This window comes from Aspergillus steynii (genome assembly GCF_002849105.1).
Source record: "Aspergillus steynii IBT 23096 chromosome Unknown P170scaffold_2, whole genome shotgun sequence".
NCBI classification, from domain to species: domain Eukaryota; kingdom Fungi; phylum Ascomycota; class Eurotiomycetes; order Eurotiales; family Aspergillaceae; genus Aspergillus; species Aspergillus steynii.
The window spans coordinates 6,039,440-6,062,845 of record NW_020194399.1 but is presented as its reverse complement, the minus strand read 5'-3'; the positions used below and the strand labels follow the sequence as shown (position 1 = coordinate 6,062,845).

Genomic DNA, 23,406 nt, shown 5'->3' with positions numbered 1-23,406 from the left:
CGGCAGGCCTCAGGCATGGCCTGATCCTGGGGTTGACATCACAAACACTACAAGAATTTTCAGAATGCTCACTGTGCGACTAGCATATTGCTCTTATTTCTCGGTGTAAACCTCATAGTTGTAAAATTTCTCGATATATACCACTCATTGCCTTGTCCCTCATTCCCCCACTTCAGCTCATTATATTTCCCCCCTATACATTTTCCTCATGCTTAATGTCCGCTTTTTCTTCCACAAAACTCTCTTCAATCGTAAGGTGGGGGTTCTTCTTTGCGTATTTGACTGTGGAAAACACCGAAGGGCTTTTGCGGAATACCAAATCGATTTCTTCGAGACTTCGACCCATTGTCTAGCTCTTGTTAGCGTGTTGGTCGAACTTTAAACTGGGAGGCATTTACCTCTGGGTAGAAGAAGTACACGGACAGAGGAATGCAGAATCCAATGCACGTAAAAACGATGTAATATTGATATCCGATCATGTCAATCGCCACGGGGGTAATCATAGTCACGGCGAAATTCCTATTACGTTGTCAATATATATCCGAACCATCAGGCCTAGGAAAACTGTATAACTTACCACAACCAATGATTGGCAGTCGAAATACTAGCCATTGCAACTCTTAACCGTGTAGGAGCAACCTCCGTACAATACAAGAAGTTCGCACCGAGGAAGCCAATAGGAATGAAAAAGTTGAACAGAAACACGAACAACACACTGACAACCGAGGCCGCATAGTTGGAATGCGGGAAAGAAGTCGCGATGGCCAGTCCCATCATGCAAGTTGCCATTCCAGTGCCACTAACCGTGAGGACAAATCGACGGCCGAACCTGTCAATGGTAAAGAAGGCGACAAAGCAGGACAGAAACTTCCATGTCAACGTGCCGCCTGATAAAATTCGAGACGTCTGAGATCCCATGTCAAGGCCATCTTCGAATATAACCGTCGAATATACCGAGATGAGATTTCCGCCGGACATTTGCTGGTAGAATTGCAAGAGGATACAGAGACCAAACCGGTAGAGAAGTCGATCTTCGCCCATATTCAGCAAGTCTCCCAACGATGCCGTCTTCCCTGTCTGCTCCAACGAGATCTCCATTGCTGACACCTCGCCATGGATTGTAGAGTCGTCTTCGGGAAGGTTTTTTAAGGCGGCAAGTGTGGTTTGTGCTTCGTGGACGCGGCCCTGTCGGATGAGCCATCGAGGCGACTCGGGCATGAAGAGAATGGCGACGGCAAGGACGAGAGAAAAGAAGATCGGGATCGCAATTGGAGCTCGCCATGACGCGGGGCCGGTTTTGATTTGGTAAAATCCAAGATTGATCCACGCTTGCAGGACATATCCCAAAGAGATAAAAAGGCCATCCAGGACGACGTGCTTTCCTCGGTTCTTAGAGCTGGAACATTCACTCTGCCAGGTTGGTACCGTGCCACTTAGCATACCTACTCCAGCACCCAGGATCGTTCGACCAACAATCAGCTGGGCTAACTGAAAGGCAGATGCTTCCAAGACCTCTCCGACGATGGTGAGTATGGCACCCGCAAGGATGACCAGACGACGGCCGAATTTATCGGCCGTATACGAGCAAGACAGACATCCGATGAGAGCGCCTAATGTAAATGTAGCAATGACCACTCCCTGGATTGTAGCGTTCGAGCTCTTCTGGTCGCCTTCCGTCGTCTTCGTATCAATTCTCGGAAAGTGTTGAACAAAGTCTGAAACTGACACAAGGCCACCCAAATTGGACTGATTATAACCAAACAAAATAAATGAAGGGCAAACCACGGTAATTAATTGTACCAGTGTTAGGGCACTACCTCGAAGGCCCATGAATGCGCGTGGAGAAGCCATCCTGATGGCAGAATGTTAAGCAATTAAAGTGATAAAGAGGGGTTTGAGTGACAGTTCTTGAATGGGCGCCGAGACTTTTATACTGCATTTGACACCTGTCGCTGTCTGGGGTAGACACATTGGCTGATCCGGGGTACAGAATTCCTGGGGTCGGGATTAGGGCTTAATCCGGGGAATGGACGACCGGGGTGGGATAACGTCTTATCCCTGTCAGCCCTAACTGGTCTTATTCCAACCGAGGTGGATCTGGAGGGGTTTGAGCGAGTGGTGCAGTCTTCAATTGACTGTCTTGAATGCTTTACTCAGGCATCAGGCCACGGATTCTATACTGCAAGCTGCTTGTGGCCAAAATGTCACTTGCTAACTTACTATTCAGTTATTTAAATATACATCTTCCATGGTCGAAGAACGATTGGAATAAAATACAAACTTAATTCAAATGATCCTATGTAACCTAGTGCCCATTCACATTCCCATTCAAAGATGCCTTGAGAGCAGTGGCCTTATTCAAAACATCATCCACCATCAATTGACCCGACCCCAAATAGTTCAAAGGATCACACAGCTGCGCCAATCTCTGCTCATCCAAATGCACCGTAACCTCTGAATTGACCTTAAGGACATCTAACAGGATTTTGTCATGTTCAATGGCCGACTTGCAGGCTTCATACACCACGTCATGTGCTCGCTGCCTACCAACAAACGGCGCCAGGCCCATCATGACAGCTTCACCCACGATCAAACCCCCAGTCGAATGAAGATTCCTCTTCATTGACCCCTCCTTCACGCATAGACCTTGCAAAGCAAAGTTCGTCTGATGCAAGGCTCCCACCACGTACGTGAAAGACTCTGGAATAGCAACCCACTCCAGATGCCACGGCCCCGACGCACGTTCAAAGTCGACAACCATCGAATCCAGTCCCAAGGACGCATTGGCCCGCAGGAGCTTAGACGCGGCCAAGATTACCTCACTCGAAATCGGATTCCGCTTCTGTGGCATTGTCGAGGATGCGCCGCGATGAGGCACGAAAGGCTCCGACACCTCGTCCAGCTCATTCGACGACATGACGATGATATCCAGAGCAATCTTTCCCAAAGTCCCACCGATGAGAGCAAGGAAGCTGAGAATCTCCGCGATATTGTCGCGCGCCACATGCCATGTTATCATGGGGTCTTGCAGGTCCAGTTCTTTGGCCAGCTGTGCTCGCACGCGAATGCCCGTGTCGTCGCTACCCAGCGAAGCAAGAGTTCCTGCTGCGCCGCCGAATTGCACCAGGAAGCATCTCTGCTCGATTTCGGATAGTCGCTCTCGATGTCTGATGATGCTGGAAAGGTATACGGCGCATTTGTAGCCAAAGGTACAGGGGAGGGCATGTTGCAGGTGCGTACGACCGGCCATTGGACTAGATAGGCCGTGAGTTCCCAGCCTTTGAAAAGCCTGAGGTAGTGAACTTACGTATCCCGATACTTTTCAGACATTGTCCGCAAAATGCCAATCAATGTGTCAAGGTCCCGCTTCACCAGTTGCACGCCCCTCTTGATCTGAAGAATACTCGCATCATCCATGATATCTTGAGTCGTCGCACCCCAGTGGATGTACTTTGCGATCTCCTCGGGAGTGTTCTCCACCAGTTGCATCACCAACGGCAGAACGGGGTATCCGACGATCTCCGTTTCTCGCGCAAGTCGATCAAAGCTGTTTCATTGTATCAGCTTCTGGCATATAAATTAGCGGACGATTCATCCGTGCATACTCCAGTTTGACCTTTCCCAGCACCTCCGTGATGGCATCTCCGACGTCCGCCGGAATGGCACCTACTTTGGACTCTGCGCGAGCCAAAGCGGCCTCAGTCTCGACGAGGAATTTCACATAAGCCTCATCGGTGAAAATGTCGCGAATCTCTTCGGTGCCGAAGAGGTTTCGAAAGATGCGCGAGTCTAGGGCCGAGATCGACATGGTAGCGGGTGGTTGGGGTGATCTTCCAGGGGATGCGTTTGAAGCAAGTTCTCCAGCTGAGGAGCAGGGATGTTTAACGGGCGCAGTCCCTTATAACTGGGGATATGCGCTCATAAATGGAAATATGGCCGTGGATGGACCCAGAATGAGGCACACCGGAATAGCGTCTTATTCCGAACAGAACGACTCCGGAGTATCAGCGCAGATTAGAAATGGGTCCAATCATGTTACACCGGGCTGATGTCGATTTTCAACTAGTTGAATTTCTTCCACTGACTTAGGCCTTTTTCACCATGTGGCCTTTACCATTTCTATTATTTGTTAGGATTATTAAAACCAGGAAACGTCATGACGAATAATGTTGCCTCAGGCCACCAGGCAAAAATGAGGCCTGGATGCCTGGCCCCCAAGCCTCTTGCCAAGGCTGACTCACAGCCTTCGACAGCTGAGGCTATAAATCGCCTTTCATAGCCCGGTCTTGATCCGACTGGTCGAGAATAGCTGGTTCTATTCTCTTTCATACGGTTGAGACGCTCCGCTCGATATGGCGATCTCCAAGCTCCCCAATGAGCTGCTGCAAGCCATCTTGGAGGAACTGAATCTAGAGCGAGACATCAACGCCTTCATTCGGACAAACCGCCATATTTATCAAAATTTCAACAGCTTTCTCTATCAACACCATGTTCAACATTTTCAAGCTGCGGCATTAGCATGGGCTGCATTACGAAATCGGGAAGAAACGGTCCGGAAACTGCTAGATGAAGGAGCAGCCAACGTTATCCAGACCCAAAACAAATCCAACTCGCCATTATTCCTATCCGCTATATCCGGTCATTTAGGCATAGTCAAACTGCTACTAGATCGAGGATTTGATGCCGATGCTAAGAACGAGACCGGTCGGACGCTGCTCTCGTGGGCAGCGCAAAACGGTCATATAGAAATTGTCAAGCTTTTTTTGGAGAAAGGTGCCAACATGGATTCGCAAGATGACGAGGGCCGCACGCCTCTTTTCTTTACGGCGGAGCGTGGCCATGAACCAATTGCTCGGATTCTCCTAGAGGGCGGTGTTCGACCAGACTTGAGAGATTCCACTTTCCAGCGCACTCCACTTTTCTGCGCCGCGGAGCACGGGAGTTTGTCTATTGCCAAGCTTCTTCTAGAAAAAGGTGCGGACCCAGATCCCAAAGATATACATGGTCGAACACCGCTGTCATTTGCAACGCAGCATGGGCAGCTGTCGGTCGTCCAACTATTGTTGGACCGTGGTGCCGAAGTGGACTCCGCAACCATCCGTGGTCGAACCCCCTTATCGTGGGCAACGCACAATGCCCACGAATCCATCGTCAGACTTCTCCTCGATCGGGGTGCAGACCCGAATTCTTCAGCCCATTCGGGAGAAACCCCGTTGTCCTGGGCGGCGGAGAGAGAGCACATGTCAATCGTTGACATCCTGCGAGAGCACGGGGCACATGTAAATGGTAAGGGGGCAGATGGCCAAACCGTTTTGGCGGCGGCGACGCAAGACGGAAGCATGGCCAAAGTACGGCTCTGGTTAAGACACGGTGCCTTCGTAGACGCGCAGGACCAGTACCAACGAACGCCTCTGTTTCTTGCCACCCTTTTGGGGCGAAGCGACCTTGTTCGGATCCTTCTCGAGCATGGCAGTACCGCGGTGGAAACACCAACTTGTGCGAACCGTACTCCGTTGTCCATTGCTCGTGATTACAACCTAGGAAAGATCCTCAAGCTCCTATCCGATGCGTCAGGTACTCATGTGGAAGCAGAAGAAACAGAAAAGAAGCCGACTGTGGTTAGTTCGGAAGACGAAATCTGTTGCGACAGTTGTGGAATTGACCTACCCATCTATGATGACTATCTTCACTGCAATCGGTGCACTGACGACGGCTTTGACTTATGTCTTGAATGTTCTTCTTTTGGACAATCGTGCGGCGAGCAAGGCCATATTATGGAGAGGCAGAATTTAGTTGCTATAATAACAGCGGGTAATTCGGGGTAGATATCATATATTTGGGGGGATTGGCGCCCTATGAGGTGATAGAGTTAGCAAATTCCAGGAAAATAGCATGAAACTTAGTGTCAATCCCCAACTGCCAACATAACAAGGTGCCCAAGTGGATCTGCCCCATTGGCGTGGATTACCTTATCTTAACGCTGATTATAAATGCTGCCGTGTTTATTTCCCTTAAATCCGGCATCCACTCCCATTTCCTGCCAACAAGCACGCCGGATCCCCCTCCTCGCACATCATCGTCATTCATCTACCCAATGGATCCGAAAGGTCCGTTTCTTTTGGTCCGACACATCCTGGTTATACATCACTTTTATCATGGCCGAAGACCAGCAACATAGAGAACAATCGCCTTCGGAGGAGACGCCGCTCATCACGCGTGCATCTCCGACGTTGGAAAGTCGCATTCATGTCTCCTACATCCGAGGATCAATTATCGTTCTATCGATGGGGCTGCTGTTGTTTATCCAGAGTACGCTTCGATAATTATCTGACAAGAGGCGATGAACCCAATACTGAACGCCATCATAGCTACGAACATGTCGATGATGACCACGGCACAGTCGGATATCGCTGCAGATCTAGATGCTTTTTCGGAAACCACCTGGTTCAACTCGGCCTATCTGGTATACTCTACTCGATTTCGCATTCCAGCGTGAGTTCAGACACTGATTTATTTGCCGTGTCTAGATTGCCGTGTCCAGCGTTACTCCCGTTGCAGGCCGACTCTCTCAGATCTTCAGGCCCCGATTATACATTCTCTTCTCTTGTGTTCTACTGGCTATCGGGCTTTTCATCACAGCAGTTGCGCATAACCTCACGATCTTCCTTCTTGGGCGCGCAGTATCTGGATGCGGAGGTGGTGGTCTCATGATTACTGCTATCATCTTAACTCTTGACCTAGCAAGCAAAAAGCGAAGAGGTCTTTTCATCGGCTTGATCAATGTTGGAATGACGACGGGTATCGCGACCGGTGCGGTGCTGGCAGGCATACTGACGCCAACTTACGGATGGGTATGTTATATCATTACTGCGCGTCATTGACTTGACTTTACTGATAGAATAGCGTGTGATATTCTGGATCCAAGCACCTCTTGCCTTGATTCTAGGCCCGATTCAGTTTTTTGCTATCCCGCACGACCTTGGCGAGGAAAGTTCACGATCGCAGGATCGGACGCTGTTACAGAAGCTGGCCAAGGTCGACTATCTTGGAGCTTTGACTTTGGTAAGTCCAACTCTGGAGATAGCTGGTTTAAACTAATGAAATACAGGCAACATCCGTTTTCCTACTTCTGTATAGCCTTGCATCACCTGAGATTGCTATCACGCCCATAATTCTGTTTCCCATCGCCTTTGCCGGGTTCCTACTGATCGAAGCAAAGTTCGCGTCGGAACCAATCATCCCGGTGGAATTGCTCAAGATGAGAAGTGTCCTGTTGACATGTCTAGCAGGCCTTGTATCAATGATGGCGCGCTGGTCTGTTCTCTTCTTCTCGCCGACGTATGCATTGGTGGTCCGCAATTGGTCTCCGGCGTCGGCCGGTTTGATCCTGGTTCCCACAAATGCAGGTTTTGGCCTTGGTGGCGTCTTGGTTGGATGGATCCATATCCGTAAAACCGGAAGTTACTACATGTGAGTTTGGTTTTGCATTCTGTTATACTCCAGGGGCGTCGACCCCTTACTGACCGAGCTAGTTCCTGTCTGGTCATGTTCCTTCTTTTCGGGTTGTCAGAGCTTGTTTTGGCAGCACTTTCGACGCCCGACTCGCCCACCGCGGCCTATATATTCTTTACTTTCTTGAACGGCCTCTCCATCGGCGCGCTGATGAATTACAGCCTGTCGCACCTCCTGCACCTTACCCGCCCGGACGTGCATTACTTTGTAACCGCTCTACTCGGCATGTCAAGGGGATTCGCAGGGAGTTTCGGATCAGCAATCGGCGGAGGCTTCTTCCAACGGGAATTGAAGCGAGGGCTGGAAACGGGCTTTGCTGACCATGGGTTGGAGAGAAACGATGAGCTCATCCGAAAGCTTCTGGGTAGCCCTGCGCTGGTAAAAAGCTTGACTGGTGTGGAACGCGCCGTTGCCGTGCAGAGTTACGAGCGGTCTGTACAGACGTTGCTGCTGGGGAGCTTTGTGATCACTCTCGTGGCGGTGGCTGCTCAGGCTGGTACAGGCTGGACTCCGTTTCACGATAAGGGGGAGAGGAGGGATGATCTAGAGAGTGTAGATCGGGAGGACTAGACGTTGTAGCACATGTTTATACATAGCGTCCGAGACTGCCCTTGGAGTATTTCTTCTGGTTTATTCATAAGCTCAGAAACTGCGCCAAACCCTTTTTATTGTTTTTGTTTCAAAACCAAAAGTCCCTGATGTTAGACAGACCTTCAACGTTGTTGCCTTGTCGCCTTACTGTACTGCCTTGTTGCCTTACGGTCTTCAGTCTTGGCGTTTCCTCGGCCTCCACAACTTCATCGACGCCTTTCAGGACCAGCTGCATCTCGGAGATCATCCCTAGCAACACCAACACAACATTTATCCTCCGCGCACGAATATTCCTCCTACTCAACCGATCAAAATGCCCCGCGCAGTGAGAGGTACGCTAACACCCAACTTTACCCGCCTTCAATCCACTCACCAAAGCACCAATACAGGAGTCCTTATCGAATGCGATCCCTCCGTCAAAGCGATCATCCTGAAATACGACGAAGAAAGACACGACTATATCGTGGAAGATCTCGACGATGACAGACACCTCGTCATCAAGGAGAGTCAGCTCGAGAATCTGAAATATCGGCTTGGAAAGGTAAAGCACACGACGCGACAACTTCTTGTCGCTCTCGCTCGAATCGTTTTATGCTAATATTCGGGTGAATAGGAACTCGATGATAAGGTCATGCAGCCAAATGAATCGGAATCGGAATAATTTGTCCGTGAGCTATGCGCGTCGGATATGTCCCTCTTCCTCCATCGTCGTCTCTGTCTCTTCGTGCGCAACTCTCCGCTTCCTGCGATAGTACCTCGATCGGAGTTTTTGATGGATATGAACAACTCGAGATCTTCAAGTGATATGATGAGGTCCGATTCCAACCCCGACGATCGAGGTTCGAACTCGCGACCGATATGGCACGCAGCATCGCGCCCACGCGAATCGCAAGACATCGGACGACTTCTCCGGGTCTAGCAGCGCAGATAACCAGTTGGAATTTGGCCCCCGAATAGAGCTTCCTTGATCCAGGGAAGGTGGGCGAATTATCGGGGCGCGATTCGGTTCAACATGGGAACGGAGACAACCTGTCTGGCTACTCGTTTGACATGATTTCGCTTCTCGGATGCGTCCTTTCATGACATGATATTGTACCTCGTGCGCTTGGTCATTATCAACTTCATCAGAATTTGCTTACAAAATACGCCAGCAACCGGGTATAATAGCGACCGTCAAGCGCAGGGTATTGGATTACTCGCATTTCCAATCGCGAGCTTTTCGAGACGCTCTTAGATTAGCTACAGTAGCAGAGGCCCAATACATCAAAACACTTCTAAACATTACTTAAACATTGCACTCAGTAGATCGATAGTGCAACCTTAATAGGGCATTACTTTCTCTAGAAAGCTGGACAATTCACGTCGCGATTCCGATGATTTTGGTTGCTTCATTTTCTAAATATATATATTTGCAGTCAACATATGCCTCCAGATGATCCAAAAGTTTGTACAAAGAAGCCTTGCCCTCTAGCATACCTACAATATACCATCGTAGCCAGCAGTAGTCCTGAAAAATATCCATAAGTGCTCCTGCCAACGCAAATGCCATCCAAGTAAATCCGGTAAACAACGGCTTCATCCCAGTTTGCCCGGGAACAACGGCGCCAAGCCATGTGCGGCAGATTGCGTACGCCTGATTGGACGACTGACAGCGGCGGCGGCTGAGTCATCCGCATTGTCATTGATCGCGTCGAAGGGCCGAGAACTTTCCCGTCCTCCCCAGAAAGTTCCCCCGCGCAGCCACCTCCATTGCCTGATCGTTCCAGTGCCTTCAGGAACAAGGAAATCCTGGATATCCAATGCAATCTGGCATCATCTGCAACCTCCTCGCGCATTCTGGAATCATGCGGTGCGGGTATATAGGGGGCCTGGAGGTCCGTCCAACGAGTCCTCATCATCATCAACGAAGCATCCACAAGTCTCAAGGATAACAAGCAATCCTCCAAACAAACCACAATCGCAATCATTCTGTCTCATCTGAGCAAATATCTCCTTCCAACTACATCCAAAATGTCTCTCTTCCGTACCATCCCCTCCGGAAACGACTTCGGCGCTCTCTTCCGCCTCCTGGACGACTATGACGTCCACCGCTCCTCTCGCAGTCAAACCTCCGTGCGCTCATTCGCACCTCGCTTCGACATCCGCGAGTCCTCCGATGCCTACCACTTGGACGGCGAGCTGCCGGGCATCGCCCAGAAAGACGTCGACATTGAATTCTCCGACCCGCAGACCCTCGTGATCAAGGGCCGCTCCGAGCGCGAATACCACACCCCCGAAGCCGGCGAGGGCACCAACGAATCCGCCCAGGGCGAGAGAAGCGAAGTCGCCCAGACTGGCGAGAAGCAGGTCACCAAATCCGAGGGCAAGCCCCGCTTCTGGGTCAGCGAGCGCTCTGTCGGCGAATTCCACCGCACCTTCTCCTTCCCCAGCCACGTGGACCAGGAGAAGGTCAAGGCCAGCCTGAAGAACGGCATCTTGTCCGTGGTTGTTCCCAAGGCTTCGGCTCCCTCTTCCAAGAAGATTGTGGTTGAGTAAATGACTCGACTACTTGAGTACGTCGGTTGACGATTACGAGAATGAGAATACGATACTTTGCTGTTTTGTTTTTGCTCGATTGCTGAGTTGCATGAGCTTGCTGAGTTGAGGGTTGAGATTGTGATACTGCTTTCCTTTGTATAAATAGTCTAATTAATCAATTGTTTTTGAATTTTTAACCGTTCTTTTTCTTCATCTCGTAGAAAACCATGGACATTAGCATGTAGACCAGCTCCTTGAGTTACGACCAAACCCCTCGCATTAGTATGCGGTATGACGTCATTTATATAGACTTCTGGTCTACTTGAGAATCTTCTATCTTCAGATAGTAAGGTTCCTTGAAACGGCCATTCCGACTAGGTAGATCTAGTCTAGTCATCCAGGATACTTTTACGGAACTGGAATACCTAGAGTCAATGTTCATCTACTAATCAGTAATGTTTACTCTCCACAACCGAGCCGAGGCACGTGAACAACTACAATGCCATACAAATATAGGGATCCTTGCCCTGCTCAGTTCCTCTGGAAAAGCACATGGTTCGCCCTCTATAGCCTCCCATCTACAAACCGACCTGATCAACCCCCAAGAAGACCCCAGACCCCACAGTCGCTCCACCCTCCTTCCGGACGGAGCAGGACTGATAAAGTCAATCTTATCAGTTGCCGAGGTCCGTCGGCCACTCGACAATTAAAGGGACAACTTATCCCCAACTTCCTCCTACATACACCCACCTACCTTCACATCCTTTTCACACCAAAAAAGCAACAATGGCGACCAAATACTCCTACAAGTACTTCCAGGTGCACTTCCCAGCCGACCATGCCTACGTCGCGCACGTGGAAATCAACCGCGCGGACAAAATGAATGCATTTTTCGAAGCGTAGGCACCATACCATCCCATGTTCCCCAATCAACCCAGGAACCTAACTAACAGACAAACAAAACCAAAACAGCATGTGGCTCGAACTAGCGCAACTCTTCAACCAACTCTCCACCGACCCTTCCGTCCGCGCAATCCTCCTCACCGGCGCCGGCGAGAAAGCCTTCACAGCCGGCCTCGACGTCCACGCCGCCTCGCAAGGTCTCCTCTCCCCAGACTCCAACGACTCCGCCGACTCCGCGCGTAAAGCCTCCCACCTCCGTCGCCACATCTCCTCCTTCCAAGACTGTATCAGCGCGGTGGAGCGGTGCGAAAAACCCGTGATCAGCGCGATGCACGGATTCGCGCTGGGACTCGCCATTGATCTCAGCACGGCGACCGACGTACGGATCTGTGCGCGCAACACGAAGTTCGCTGTCAAGGAGGTGGACATCGGGCTGGCGGCGGATATTGGGACGCTGAGCCGGCTGCCCAAGGTGGTGGGAAATAACGGGTGGGTGAAGGAGGTAGCGTTGACGGCGAGGGTGTTTGGGGCCGAGGAGGCAGAGAAGGTCGGGTTCGTGAATGCCGTGTATGAGGATAAGAAGAGGACGGTCGAGGCGGGACTTGCGTTGGCGAAGGTGATGGCGGAGAAGAGCCCCGTGGCGGTGCAGGGGACGAAGGAGATTCTGAATTGGTCGAGGGACCATTCGGTTCAGGATGGTAAGTTCTTCCTTTTTCTTTTTTCTTGGGCGCTGGGGAGATCGGCTAATTGGTGATGATAGGGCTTCGATATACGACTGTGTGGAATAGTGCTGCGTTGCAGACCAAGGATGTGTCGGATGCGTTGCTTTCGGGAATTCAGAAAAGGAAGCCGACTTTTGAGAAGCTGTGATTGTGTCAAAGAAGGGTTGGGTTGGTCTGTACACTATACTCATTATCTGATATAGATGCTGGAAATTCTAGTAAACGGAACATCTGTTGCCCTTTGGCATACGTTGTATCTGTCTCGGTATGGCAATTTTATTCAAAAGCTATCACCAAGGAAATATCATGCCGGAAGAAAAGAAGAGATGAAATTCATTAAACATATAGAAAACCCTATCTAAGCAATAGCTTTACTTTTCAAGTTCCGATGGACACCGACCCAAGAAGATGGAAAAGCAAATCAAGTAGATCCATTGAACTACAAGGCGAAAACACGAACCAGGGTTGTTACCTAGTACATCCCCAGAATCCACTCCTCGCACTTCTACTATAAACAGCGAGCAAAAATAAGAACGCTTTGACATTCTTACCGTGGCCTCTACCCCGCAGTTCATCTACCGCGATTTTCTTAGGATAGCCAAAGCTGCCACAACCTCGGTTCAATTAATTGCCTACCCAGTTCACCTAATTCCTCACATGCACCGCCTTTATTAAAACCATATTATTCTCTTGGCGAATGTGTATCGAAATTCCTTTTCCGCCAAACAATCATGTCCGAACAAAGTAACGAGCCCATCATCTCGTCCCAGAATCAAGCACCTGATACGCGAAAAACTCAAGATGAAATCGAGAAGGCCCTGGAAGAAGCAAGGCTGAAGAAATTCGAGGAAGACAAAGCACGAAAGGAGAAGGATAAAGGCTCCTGTTCTCGCTGGGCCCCTGGAGCCTGGGACGCAGCTCGCGCAGATTTTGCAGCCGGAAAGATACCGCCAGAGCCATGGTTCCCTATAATAATAAACGATTACATGACGCCGGAGAAGATACGGGAGATTTGTGGCCTTCCATCACCGCCGACAATTGAATGGACGACTACCGCGCCGTTTGAAACAGACTATACCAGCACAACAAAGAGGGTTCAGTACTGCACTGTCCACGGCTGGGAGGCATCTTGTTTAATCCGTGAAGCGTCTCATGGAGAGAGTGTGCTAGTTTGGTTCAAGGACGAAAGACGTTCTGCTTGGCAGGCAGCCGCAGAGGCGTTAGAAAGCGAAGACGAGCGTTGAGACGGGAGAGAAGGAGGGAGGATTAGGGTAAATTGTTCATTCAAAGTACCTTTACGATCGGAACTTGATTCGACTGTATATTTATTGCGAAAATATCGTGCGGAGTTGGAAGCCGTGGGAAGCTATCAGTGAGAATGTCAGAGAAAAGAAGAGAGAGACAGGAAATAGTGTTTATTTTCAAGTCGGTACGTCTGGATCATTGTATCATGACACAAGGCGTCTTGTAATCCAAGATATTCTTTTATCATATCCAATTGGCAAGTTCAAATGCTTGAGCAATAACAATCCGACGATAGTATTTGCCTTTGGTTAGTAAGAAAAGATGATTGTAGAGACATAGTATTCTTCATTCAACCCAATTATCAATTAATCAATCGAAATCCAATTAAAACGATGGAGCCTATCTACTGGAACAACAAGCTATTCGCCCAAGAAAGACCGAGGAAAAGAGGCGATTTTGTGCGACGATACAGACAGGATGGGAAGACTAACTAGATGGTGATCTGGAGTTACACCTGGGATTCATAGCATTAAACTTTGAATGTGCCCCTTTTAACCGCCTGTAATAGCACCTCTGAAAACCTCAACAGGCTTGTACTCGGGGAGTTTAAAGTCTTCACTTCTAAACGCAGAGTCCCAGGCTACCACATCGAGAGGCTTTCTGGGCATATAATCGGCCTGAAAGCGAACGAATTGAACAATTATGCCTACTTCCTCGAGTAGTTCATTAGATGTACGATCCACATCCTGTTGAATAACAAGAGTACGATGCTGCCATGGGTGGCCCCAGACAACTCGGAACAGGGCCCTGTCATATTCACCACGTCCAGCATAATGTTGAATCATATCGTATAAGAGACCCATATAAAGACCGGTTTGGGACATCGGAAGCGGTGTGGATTGAGAAGGGTTTTCATCCATAATTCCTTTCGAAACAACTTCGTTGTGATCTGAAGATTCATACCACACATACCCTAGTGCTAGAGGGGCCGGTTGAGACACCAACATCCGGCGCCAGCTGGCGCCGGATCGAGTGAAAGCCTTCTGCCGTGGCAAAAGCTCGACTGGCAAGTTCAGCTCGTCGCAGCTTTGGCTACTACCGTGATCGTCCGCCCACCATGGCATATCCATGGCAAACTGATAGGGCTTACAGAATTTGCTCCAACAACTTATATCGAAGAAGAGAGAGCCAAAATGTTTGAAAAGCAAAGGGTTGAGAAAGGCCATAAGCTCGTTCTGGCTTTCACGGCTGTGAAACCAATCGAGAAACCAAGGGTTATCCTTCATCCAAGGTCCATTCTTCAACCAACGATCATCTTTAGTTATATACGCAGATGGTGGTTTGCTATAGGATGGAACTGGCTTGAAATATAAGGCCTGTTGTAGCCGGATAGAAGCAGATATGAGGCCAAACCAATATCGATCCACACGCTGAGCTGAAACTAGAAGGGTGGCCATGTCTAGCTCCAGGAGGATGGCTTCCAAGAGCTCCGGTGTGGACAAGGCTGTTTCAGCGGCAGTGCTTGGCATGGCTGGTGCTGAATCGTGTCCCGTGGTGGATTAGGGATTGTTTGAGGATGGAATAGGCACAGGCAGGCAGGGGCGTAGATCGATGGAATTGTTGACAGTTGACAACCAACGATGGAGAGTCGATGGGGTGCCTGACGGTGCCTGAGTCATGTGTCCTGCCGCGTGACGGTGGAGACGCCCAACAGCCCACCGGAACTTTCTCTCATCTCCATCATCCCATCCTCGCCGCCCTCGACATCATCAACATCAAACCCGAACTATCTCCGCCTCTTCTGCTTCCAAGATCCAGGTTAGGAATCCTTCCGACATGGCGAGTCCAAGAGGTGGAAAAACCCAAGACAGAAAACCAACCATCCAGCAATCCTGACGCACGCCATGCGGGGAAGAAAAAAGCCCATCACGTCGCAGTCACATAGACGCCAATTGATTGTCCTGAGCATTTCCTCATCTAGGGCCCGATCGTCCACTGCTTTCCTTTCCTCCGTTCAGATCCGTCGGAGATTTTCTTCTTTCCTGACGGAGAATCCACCTAGATTATCTGACTAGGTTAGGTTATTTTTAACTGCATTTCGGAGTGCCACTTGTCGGTGTCAATGCCAATGCCACTGTCAGTGTCATCATGGCGGGTCCCTCCCGTCCAACCCGTCCGGAGAAGCTGCTGCGACAAAGTGGCTGAAGTCTGAAACTCCGCTTGTCCGAGGTCCAAGAAACCCGCATCAGCCTGTTTAGATGCGCTCGGCACTTGATCGTCCGAAACGGGGAATTTTCCCACGTATGTTGAATGGCGGAGGGTATTGTTCACGGCAGCGTCTTGCCCAAGCTTAGCTTAGCTTGTATGTATGCACTCCATGTTCGTGCTCGGGTCTCTGGGATTTAATTTATTTTCCTCTGCCAACTCTCCTCCTGTGGGGGAGCAGATGCATCTCCTCTGTACCTGCCAAGTTATTTGCCCTCGGGGCACAGGAAGAGGTAGGGAAGGGGGAGGTATAAATATGGGCCCAAGGAACTCTCTTGTCGATTATACTCCAAGTCTTCCTCGCACTTGCACAGTTGAGCCGGACTCGAACCATACTCCCTACAATCACAATGCGGTCGTTCATCCTCCCTCTTTCTCTCCTCCCCGGCGCCCTCGCCGCGACGGTCTACCTGGCCGGGGATTCTACCATGGCATCCACCAACGGTGGCACCACTGATGGTATTTACACACCCATCCCGTTCTCTCTGTCACTCTCTCGACAAATTAGACTAACGTAATAAGGCTGGGGCGACTATATCACTGAGTACGTCTCCGGCACTGTCAGCAACAAAGCGATTGGCGGACGCAGCGCGCGCTCCTACACGCGGGAAGGTCGGTTTGACGACATCGCCTCAGTAGTCCAATCTGGCGACTACGTGGTGATCGAGTTCGGGCACAACGATGGCGGCTCCCTAGGCAACGACAACGGGCGCACCGACTGCCCAGGGACCGGCGACGAGACCTGCGAAACGACGTACGACGGCCAGCAGGAAACCGTGCTCACGTTCCCCGCATACATCCAGAACGCCGCGAAGACGTTCACCGCCAAAGGCGCAACCGTGCTGATCTCTAGCCAAACACCCAACAATGTCTGGGAGACTGGCGAGTATGCCTACACGCCATCGCGCTTCGTCGAGTACGCCCAGCTCGCGGCGGAAAATGCAGGCGTGGAATACGTGGACCACGGGGCTTATGTAGCCAGCCGGTATGAGAGCTTGGGAGGGGACACGGTGAACAGATACTATCCTAGTGACCACACGCACACGAGCCCCGATGGAGCGGCTGTTGTTGCGGAGGCGTTTTTGAAGGCTGTTGTGTGCAGCGATGTTGCGCTGAAGGAGGTGTTGTCGACGGAGGACTTTGAGGGAGAGTGTTTGTAGTCATCTTTGTGTTGTTCCTTTATACCAGTGAGGATAGTTAATTGATATTTTCCAAGTTATGATATCTCTTGGTTCGCATTGGTAATAGTAGACCATTATTCCTTTGAAGATTTATCTTTTTGTTTATCAGTTCTTGGTACTAGAGGTCAGGACGGGGACTAGGAACTAGAAGCGACCAGGGTCCACATGTCCAAAGGCGTAATGAAGTAAATGTAAATTCGAGTTGGCATATTTAGTACATGAACTTGATTACTGAAAGCCTTCTTGATTCCAAAAAAAAGAACTCATTTACTTAACTTCCAAACAATCTCTTACCGATAACTCGCTCAGACATGTTAGTCGGCGATTTCAATGCATTATTTGGGTTTAGCCAAACCAGACGACTAGGATCCTCCTGGAAGATATCCAGTTGCTTCATAGTCCTCTTACTATGCATCGGATTGGTAAGAAGAACCTTGACTGTAGGATAGAGCGTCGCGTTATCGACAAGGCTGTGTAAGCATTCCATCACGATCCGAAGATCACCAAAGGTTCTCGGCGTGTCTAAGCGGGAGATAGAATCAATGACCAAGCAGACCGTCACGTCTTCAGGGAATTGTTCAACAAGGCAGTACAGTAGCTCGCAGAGTGCGTCAAGGTTGTGCTCTTCGAGGTCCTTGACTTGGTCCCACTGATTAAGGAAGTCCAAATTGGGCCTGCTTAGCTCCATGAGCTTCATGAGAAGCTGCATTGTAATGAGCCGAACCAGCCCATTCGGCCCATACCAGGGATCCTGGGGGCGAGAATGGCGACCGCAGAAGTAGTGGACGACCACATCCTCGGGGCGAGCTGTGATCATGCTAGTGATGAAGGTGGCACTGAAGACGGAGATGACGGAGGTTTTGGACATGCCTGGGTTCCGGATATTGGCATCAACCATGATGAGATCTGAGGCACTGTTTTCAAGCCACTGGAGAAACCGGTCCTGTATGAGAAGTGCTGCTTGCACTTGTCGCTGGCTGTCCTGGCGCAACTTTCCCTTGTACGTGAGCGTAGCTTCTAAGTCCCTATTGGGTTCTTGGAGAATATTGCTTAGGTCTGAGAGCTCATAATCCTCTGGCTGCGCCCCTAGGGAGAGTATCTGGAATAGCTGAGCTTCTCCGACTATGGCGGTTGGTTTGTGTGCTCGTAACTGTTGCCTCCGAAGTCTCTTGATCTCCATTTGCTGTTCTGATGCGACTTGAGATCAGCACATCCATGGTTGCTGTCAGGGGGGCGTCAGGTGACCTCACTCTTGGACTCGCGCAGCACGTGCACCAGATCCGTTCGCGCCTCGATTTGGCAGGCGCGGAGATTCTGTTCGCGTTCGGCCAGGCGACGCGTGTATCGCACAACCTCACTCAGCATGCTGTGCATCTCCTCATACCCCCGTCTATAATCCTGATCTCGAATATCCTGCTTACGGTCCATGTGTTGTATCCGACTGTCTGCTATGAGAACATCGTCGTGAATCACTGGCAGACTCTGCGCCATGAACTGCGTCATGAACCCGGTGGCTTCAATGGCATTGTCTCGTGCAAGATCTACCGCCTCCTCGAACTCCTTGGTCGAGTTCGCGAGCTTTTCGAGAATTGCATCGGCATCCGGGGGAGGTGCCCGGTCTTCTTTCTTGTGATGACGGGTGAACTTCGGGCGCCACGATTTATCCTTTTTCATGGTCAAGAGGATCATATCTTCGATGCACTCGACAATGGTCTTTGTGAGATGATCCGCCTGCTGACCGACCTCCTTGTTTGAGAGGAAACTTCGTCGCTCGGGATCAGCTCGCGCGAGAGCATCTCGAATCCCGGCAAACGCGTTGAAGATTTTCTCTCGTCGCGCACTCGAGCGTTCGGCAAGCTGCAAGGATGGATTCTGTTAGGGAGGGCTACCTTCCGTCTACAAACGAGCGAAGAGGAATTTTCACCTTGAACACAACGGCGAGGCCCGTTTTGACAACGGCCAGGCCATATTCGTTGGGTATGAGCGCAACCCAAGGGTCAATCATATCCTTCCCCTCACCGATGCTGTACCAGATTGAATGCCAGCGACCATTTTTCCGCTCCTTGTATTGATCCTCGGCGCCGGCCAACCTTTCTGACAGCTCTTCGAGCTTTGCGGCATTTTCGGGAAGCTCCAGTTCAAGTTTCGTCAACAGCGTACGCCTCAGGACCTCTTCCAGAGATCTGTTCCGTCGGGTTTAGTCTCATTTTTAGGTTCGGTATAGGCCGGCGCTAGAAGACGTTGGAACTCACTTATGTACATCCACAGCAAGGTAACGGTCCTTTTCTACGTTGTGTTGGGACGTGCCAGCCAGACTTAAGTGGATGTCTGGGCCCTGGGAACCGACGAACGTGACGGCGGGAGAGGTGTATTGGCCCCCACCGCGATGCTTTGTGGACAGAGACATCGTCGAAAGTCTGAAAGTCTGGAGTTATGCTACCAGCACTGCCCAAAGGAAGGCTTTCGAAGACGGTTGGCAGTGGCACGTGGAGTGTGTGTGGAATTGGCAGCAGACACCGGTGCTCATCACCAGAGGGAATAATGGCATTACGAATACTTTGCCGTTGACAGGAGAAAGGATTCCGATCTTCTTTTTCAGTGTCAGCTTTCAAAAGTCCCGCCCTCGCATATCATTTCCCCACCAAGACGCGGACCCCACCCATTTCTTCAGAGCAGTTCGGACACTTTGAGTCGGCAATGCACAGTGGTGGGACTGCGGCTGAATCCGGCTGAGCCTACGTGTACAGCGTCGATTGGATTGAGTCACAGTTGTTTGTGCGGCGAGGCTGGAGGATGCCTTTCATTCCCCTCCTGCTGACTTTGGTTCAGGGAGGCCAAGGTGTACGGGCCAATGAGGGCCAGGGCCACAATGGAGGATTGTAAACTAGGCATGCAGGTAAGATTGTTGATGCTGTGACCTCCCACACTACGCGCTGGGCGATCGCGTACCCCCTGATGGCCCACATTGGGTTGGGTCGAGTCTGTCACCGATATATCAGATATCGGCCACAGTGACCCCAGTGGATGCCACGCCAACTCCTCCCAGACCAGACCGACCCAGCAGCTATAAGGACTGAATAACGTTCTCCAACCGTGCAAGCTTTATTTTATCCCTACTTGATATTCTGATGAATTCGTTGTCCTGTACTTGACCTGGAGACACGGCGGCAAGATGGAACGCATGGAGAGCCCGGGTAGGGAGGTTAAGAGCGAAGCTGCCGACCAAGACGCCTTCCACATAAAGCTTATGGCTCCTCCCGTTGGAACGATAGGCGAGGAGTTTGATGAAGCAAAAAAGAAGGCCTGGGAGGAGAATCGCCAGAAGATGGCGTTGAAAGCGGTCGTGGAGTACCTCGACTACAGCCACTTCAAGAATCGCTTTGCGGAAGACGAGGGCCTGGCGGTCATCGAGGTTCTCTTGGGCCATCACACACTGGCACAGCAGATTTGGCAGGAGTCAAACCAGCGCCACATGCAAGGCTGGGGAATCCGAATTAATCGGGTCCCATCGCGGACCAAGGAAGATGGCGACACTTGGATCCAACGCGTGAGGGTTCAATCGCCTCAGCTTCTTCTCCTGCTGTCCCGCTTGACTGGCCATCAGGAACAGTGGGCTAACGCTGGCGCCCGAGTCTTCTACCGACCGTTTCTTTCTTTTCATTATTATCTTCCGCAGATGAAGAAATGCCTAGAGATTTTAGAAAAGAACTGGTCGGCAGCAGATAAGATGGAGGGCTCTAATCTAGCTATTCCATCAAACGTCACCCCAAGGGCCCAGGACCGCCGTGGAGACGCTAAAGATGAATCCAGTCACGCAAGTGATGAATTCAGGCCCATGACGCCCGAGGAATCCGTGGTAGGGCCGATCGCAGATTCGGTTACAGCACTGCGCCATGTTCGGACTTATGTACAGTTCATGGAGACGGAAATCACTCCTCTCTGGGAGCGTGCAGCAGGAACAACGCAGCGCAAGGTCTCCTTCTTAGACTTGTGGATGTTCTTCCAGCCGGGCGAGCTAATTTACGTTCCTTCGCTGTCCGAATCGTCCTCGGGACAGATCTGGCCGGGGCCAGCCAATATCTCTCAAAAGGTTTGGAGGCTTCACACGATTGGTCGTGACTCGTTTTCGGAGTATACTGCTCAATGTGATATCCCCTCCAAGTCGAGCCAGGAGCTCGATCTCTGGTGCTATTTTATCGACTTTAACGGGGTCTCCTACGAGCCTTTTGTCGAGAGATTCTCCATCCGCTCCTACGAGGGTCTGCGGGATATCACCACGCTGAAGGTGTACCCCCTCCGTTTCTTCAAGGACAAGGACAAAGTCCTGGACGCTCAGCGAAAGCAGGGGCAGGAGTTTCAAAAGGCTCTGGATCAGAAATATTTATACTATGAAGGTTGGACGCTCGCCTTTGAGCCCACAGACCACCAGAGGTTGTCCGAAGGGGGGAACACGGAGCACATAGATAGTCCGGTGATGATTGACTTTGTTGAAGCCCATAAATCGGATGAAGGCCTCGCATCAAAGTCGAACTTCACACTGGGATGGTCTGAGGGCAGTTGGTCGGCAAAAGAAGATCCGATGGCGATCAGGCATTGGGACGACAGCGGATACCATGTGCTGGGAGAGTTCACGGAAACCAGACAGTTGGAGGAGAGATTCGAGGAGACTTTCAGCAAGTATGATCTCGAACACAACACATTCCTCCGAGAATCCCGCGAAGGAAGCGTAACACAAGTTGGAGATGATGATTTGGTTCTTCTACCTCGACGCGTTGTCGGATATACTTTTCACGAGCGGAGATTCGTTCGGTTCGATACGCGCTGGCTGCGGCCAATTTCGAAAACCGAGAATGTCTTCAAAGACTTGAGAATCGACGAAAGCCACAAGCGCATGGTTCGGGCGCTAGTCAAGACTCATTTCCAACGTCAAAGGCTGAATTTGGACTTGATTCGGGGCAAAGGCTCCGGGCTCGTCATTCTCCTGCACGGTGTCCCCGGGGTGGGCAAAACGGCAACGGCGGAGGCTGTCGCTCAGGCGAACAATAAGCCTCTGTTTGCCATTACTTGCGGTGATCTGGGATTTACGCCTGAATCCGTAGATACCCATCTGAAGGAGATCTTCCGTCTCGCACATCGCTGGGGTTGTGTGCTACTCTTAGACGAAGCAGACGTGTTTTTGACGCGCCGAGATATAAGCGATTTGAATCGGAATGCTTTGGTATCAGGTACGTGACCAGGTATTTCGTGGTGTATATGATCATTATTTTAACACCGTCTACATGCTAGTCTTTCTCCGAGTACTTGAATATTACAGTGGGATTCTGTTTCTCACCACCAACCGGGTCGGCATCCTTGACGAAGCCTTCAAGTCACGCATTCACCTGACCTTGCATTACCGAAATCTCAGTAGGGATCAGACTCTAGGAATCTTTGAGACTAACATCCGCCGGTTGCGACGAGCAGAAGAGGATAAACGGAAACGACTTGCCGCTGACCCTGATCTGCCACCCGCACCCACACTGAGGATCGATGACATCAGTATTCTAGACTATGCTGCATGGCACTACGACAACAACGAGGACCACCGTTGGAATGGAAGACAGATCCGGAATGCCTTCCAAGTTGCATATTCGTTCGCTCAGTTCGACATGCAGTCCGGTGCGCTGGATGCATGGGATGAAAATGCCGAAGAAAACGACGAAGAAACCACCCCGAGCCCTGAGGAAGATAAACCAGTTCCATCAGTGAATGTCAATCATGTAATGGACTACCAACAGTTCGAACTCATCGCGAACACCATTCGCCGGTTTGACAACTACCTATTTGAAACCATCGGGGAGACCGAATCCGAGCAAGCCTTCAACTATAGTCTCCGGGCCGACTATCATGACCCTGACGAGTTAGACGATGGTCTAGTCTATACCCCGCAACCGCCTTCCCAGAGAGCACGCCGGGGACGACAATACAACTATCCCCCTCGAGGCTCATCTCGAGGTAGAGGACAGGCCCGAGGCGGTCCGTCCAGAGGTGGAAATGGAATGCCCCGGCCTGCGCGCCAGAATCTTCCACGAGAGGCTTCTCCGACCCCAGCTTACAAGCCGCCGTCTAAAGATGTCATCGGTCAGCAGCAGGCTCGAATGGCACCCCCCAGAGGCAGAGGGCCACAAGGAACGCCAAGGTCCTCTGCCAGCCCCAGGTCTGCTGCCCCCAGAGCTCGCGGTACCGGCGCCCCGAGACGACCCCCTGGGCAACGGTCTGCTGGGTATCAGCCTGGTTATGCTGACAGTGGTTCCCGGGATATGGAACGCTCCGACTACGATGATTACTTGGATGCCGAGGGATACGAGGATGAGGCTTACGAAGGATACGACCTCGCGGAAGATGACCAAGATGATTACGATAATGGTTACTATGGACATTAGATAGTCTAATAGAGCCAACCGAAGTAGATCGATTTGCAATTCAGCCAA

At 50.8% G+C, this 23,406-nt stretch overlaps 11 protein-coding genes across 11 annotated transcripts; 7 read left to right on the top strand and 4 right to left on the bottom strand.

Moving 5' to 3' along the window:
- Positions 1 to 88: 88 nt before the first annotated feature.
- P170DRAFT_454525 (sugar porter family MFS transporter) lies at positions 89 to 1,851 on the bottom strand (the record flags this gene model as incomplete). The annotated part of the gene is made up of 3 exons (XM_024851444.1): positions 89 to 349; positions 399 to 519; positions 578 to 1,851. 3 exons carry the CDS (start codon positions 1,849 to 1,851, stop codon positions 194 to 196), a joined length of 1,551 nt encoding a protein of 516 aa, XP_024708793.1. The 3' UTR covers positions 89 to 193.
- Positions 1,852 to 2,300: 449 nt separating this feature from the next.
- On the bottom strand, positions 2,301 to 3,939 carry P170DRAFT_454524 (class-II fumarase/aspartase family protein). Its single transcript, XM_024851443.1, has 3 exons — positions 3,606 to 3,939; positions 3,308 to 3,547; positions 2,301 to 3,254 (listed from the first exon to the last, which is right to left on the bottom strand). Exons 1-3 carry the CDS (start codon positions 3,806 to 3,808, stop codon positions 2,306 to 2,308), a joined length of 1,392 nt encoding a protein of 463 aa, XP_024708792.1. The 5' UTR covers positions 3,809 to 3,939; the 3' UTR covers positions 2,301 to 2,305.
- Positions 3,940 to 6,047: 2,108 nt separating this feature from the next.
- P170DRAFT_435116 (putative MFS multidrug transporter) lies at positions 6,048 to 8,166 on the top strand. The gene is made up of 6 exons (XM_024848862.1): positions 6,048 to 6,309; positions 6,369 to 6,463; positions 6,528 to 6,851; positions 6,904 to 7,062; positions 7,109 to 7,470; positions 7,533 to 8,166. The coding sequence occupies exons 1-6, from the start codon at positions 6,156 to 6,158 to the stop codon at positions 8,080 to 8,082; spliced, it is 1,644 nt and encodes a 547-aa protein (XP_024708791.1). The 5' UTR covers positions 6,048 to 6,155; the 3' UTR covers positions 8,083 to 8,166.
- A 250-nt stretch (positions 8,167 to 8,416) lies between these two features.
- tfb5 (TFIIH complex subunit TFB5) lies at positions 8,417 to 8,764 on the top strand (the record flags this gene model as incomplete). The annotated part of the gene is made up of 3 exons (XM_024853029.1): positions 8,417 to 8,435; positions 8,493 to 8,644; positions 8,717 to 8,764. 3 exons carry the CDS (start codon positions 8,417 to 8,419, stop codon positions 8,762 to 8,764), a joined length of 219 nt encoding a protein of 72 aa, XP_024708790.1.
- Positions 8,765 to 9,999: 1,235 nt separating this feature from the next.
- P170DRAFT_454522 (Hsp20/alpha crystallin family protein) lies at positions 10,000 to 10,818 on the top strand. Its single transcript, XM_024851442.1, has one exon. The coding sequence runs from the start codon at positions 10,114 to 10,116 to the stop codon at positions 10,636 to 10,638; it is 525 nt and encodes a 174-aa protein (XP_024708789.1). The 5' UTR covers positions 10,000 to 10,113; the 3' UTR covers positions 10,639 to 10,818.
- A 361-nt stretch (positions 10,819 to 11,179) lies between these two features.
- Positions 11,180 to 12,483, top strand: P170DRAFT_508095 (enoyl-CoA hydratase/isomerase family protein). The gene is made up of 3 exons (XM_024854534.1): positions 11,180 to 11,519; positions 11,593 to 12,221; positions 12,284 to 12,483. Exons 1-3 carry the CDS (start codon positions 11,407 to 11,409, stop codon positions 12,391 to 12,393), a joined length of 852 nt encoding a protein of 283 aa, XP_024708788.1. The 5' UTR covers positions 11,180 to 11,406; the 3' UTR covers positions 12,394 to 12,483.
- Positions 12,484 to 12,976: 493 nt separating this feature from the next.
- P170DRAFT_473345 (uncharacterized protein) lies at positions 12,977 to 13,489 on the top strand (the record flags this gene model as incomplete). The annotated part of the gene is made up of 1 exon (XM_024853028.1): positions 12,977 to 13,489. The coding sequence occupies one exon, from the start codon at positions 12,977 to 12,979 to the stop codon at positions 13,487 to 13,489; it is 513 nt and encodes a 170-aa protein (XP_024708787.1).
- Positions 13,490 to 13,898: 409 nt separating this feature from the next.
- On the bottom strand, positions 13,899 to 15,108 carry P170DRAFT_435112 (uncharacterized protein). The gene has a single exon (XM_024848861.1). It carries the CDS (start codon positions 15,017 to 15,019, stop codon positions 14,042 to 14,044), a length of 978 nt encoding a protein of 325 aa, XP_024708786.1. The 5' UTR covers positions 15,020 to 15,108; the 3' UTR covers positions 13,899 to 14,041.
- Positions 15,109 to 16,105: 997 nt separating this feature from the next.
- Positions 16,106 to 16,915, top strand: P170DRAFT_352710 (rhamnogalacturonan acetylesterase RgaE; the record flags this gene model as incomplete). Its single annotated transcript, XM_024843934.1, has 2 exons — positions 16,106 to 16,214; positions 16,278 to 16,915. The coding sequence occupies 2 exons, from the start codon at positions 16,106 to 16,108 to the stop codon at positions 16,913 to 16,915; spliced, it is 747 nt and encodes a 248-aa protein (XP_024708785.1).
- A 238-nt stretch (positions 16,916 to 17,153) lies between these two features.
- Positions 17,154 to 19,501, bottom strand: P170DRAFT_435110 (uncharacterized protein). The gene is made up of 4 exons (XM_024848860.1): positions 19,189 to 19,501; positions 18,861 to 19,119; positions 18,187 to 18,793; positions 17,154 to 18,124 (listed from the first exon to the last, which is right to left on the bottom strand). Exons 1-4 carry the CDS (start codon positions 19,341 to 19,343, stop codon positions 17,208 to 17,210), a joined length of 1,938 nt encoding a protein of 645 aa, XP_024708784.1. The 5' UTR covers positions 19,344 to 19,501; the 3' UTR covers positions 17,154 to 17,207.
- A 155-nt stretch (positions 19,502 to 19,656) lies between these two features.
- Positions 19,657 to 23,405, top strand: P170DRAFT_508091 (uncharacterized protein). The gene is made up of 2 exons (XM_024854533.1): positions 19,657 to 22,161; positions 22,223 to 23,405. Exons 1-2 carry the CDS (start codon positions 20,109 to 20,111, stop codon positions 23,356 to 23,358), a joined length of 3,189 nt encoding a protein of 1,062 aa, XP_024708783.1. The 5' UTR covers positions 19,657 to 20,108; the 3' UTR covers positions 23,359 to 23,405.
- The last annotated feature ends 1 nt before the right edge of the window (position 23,406 follows it).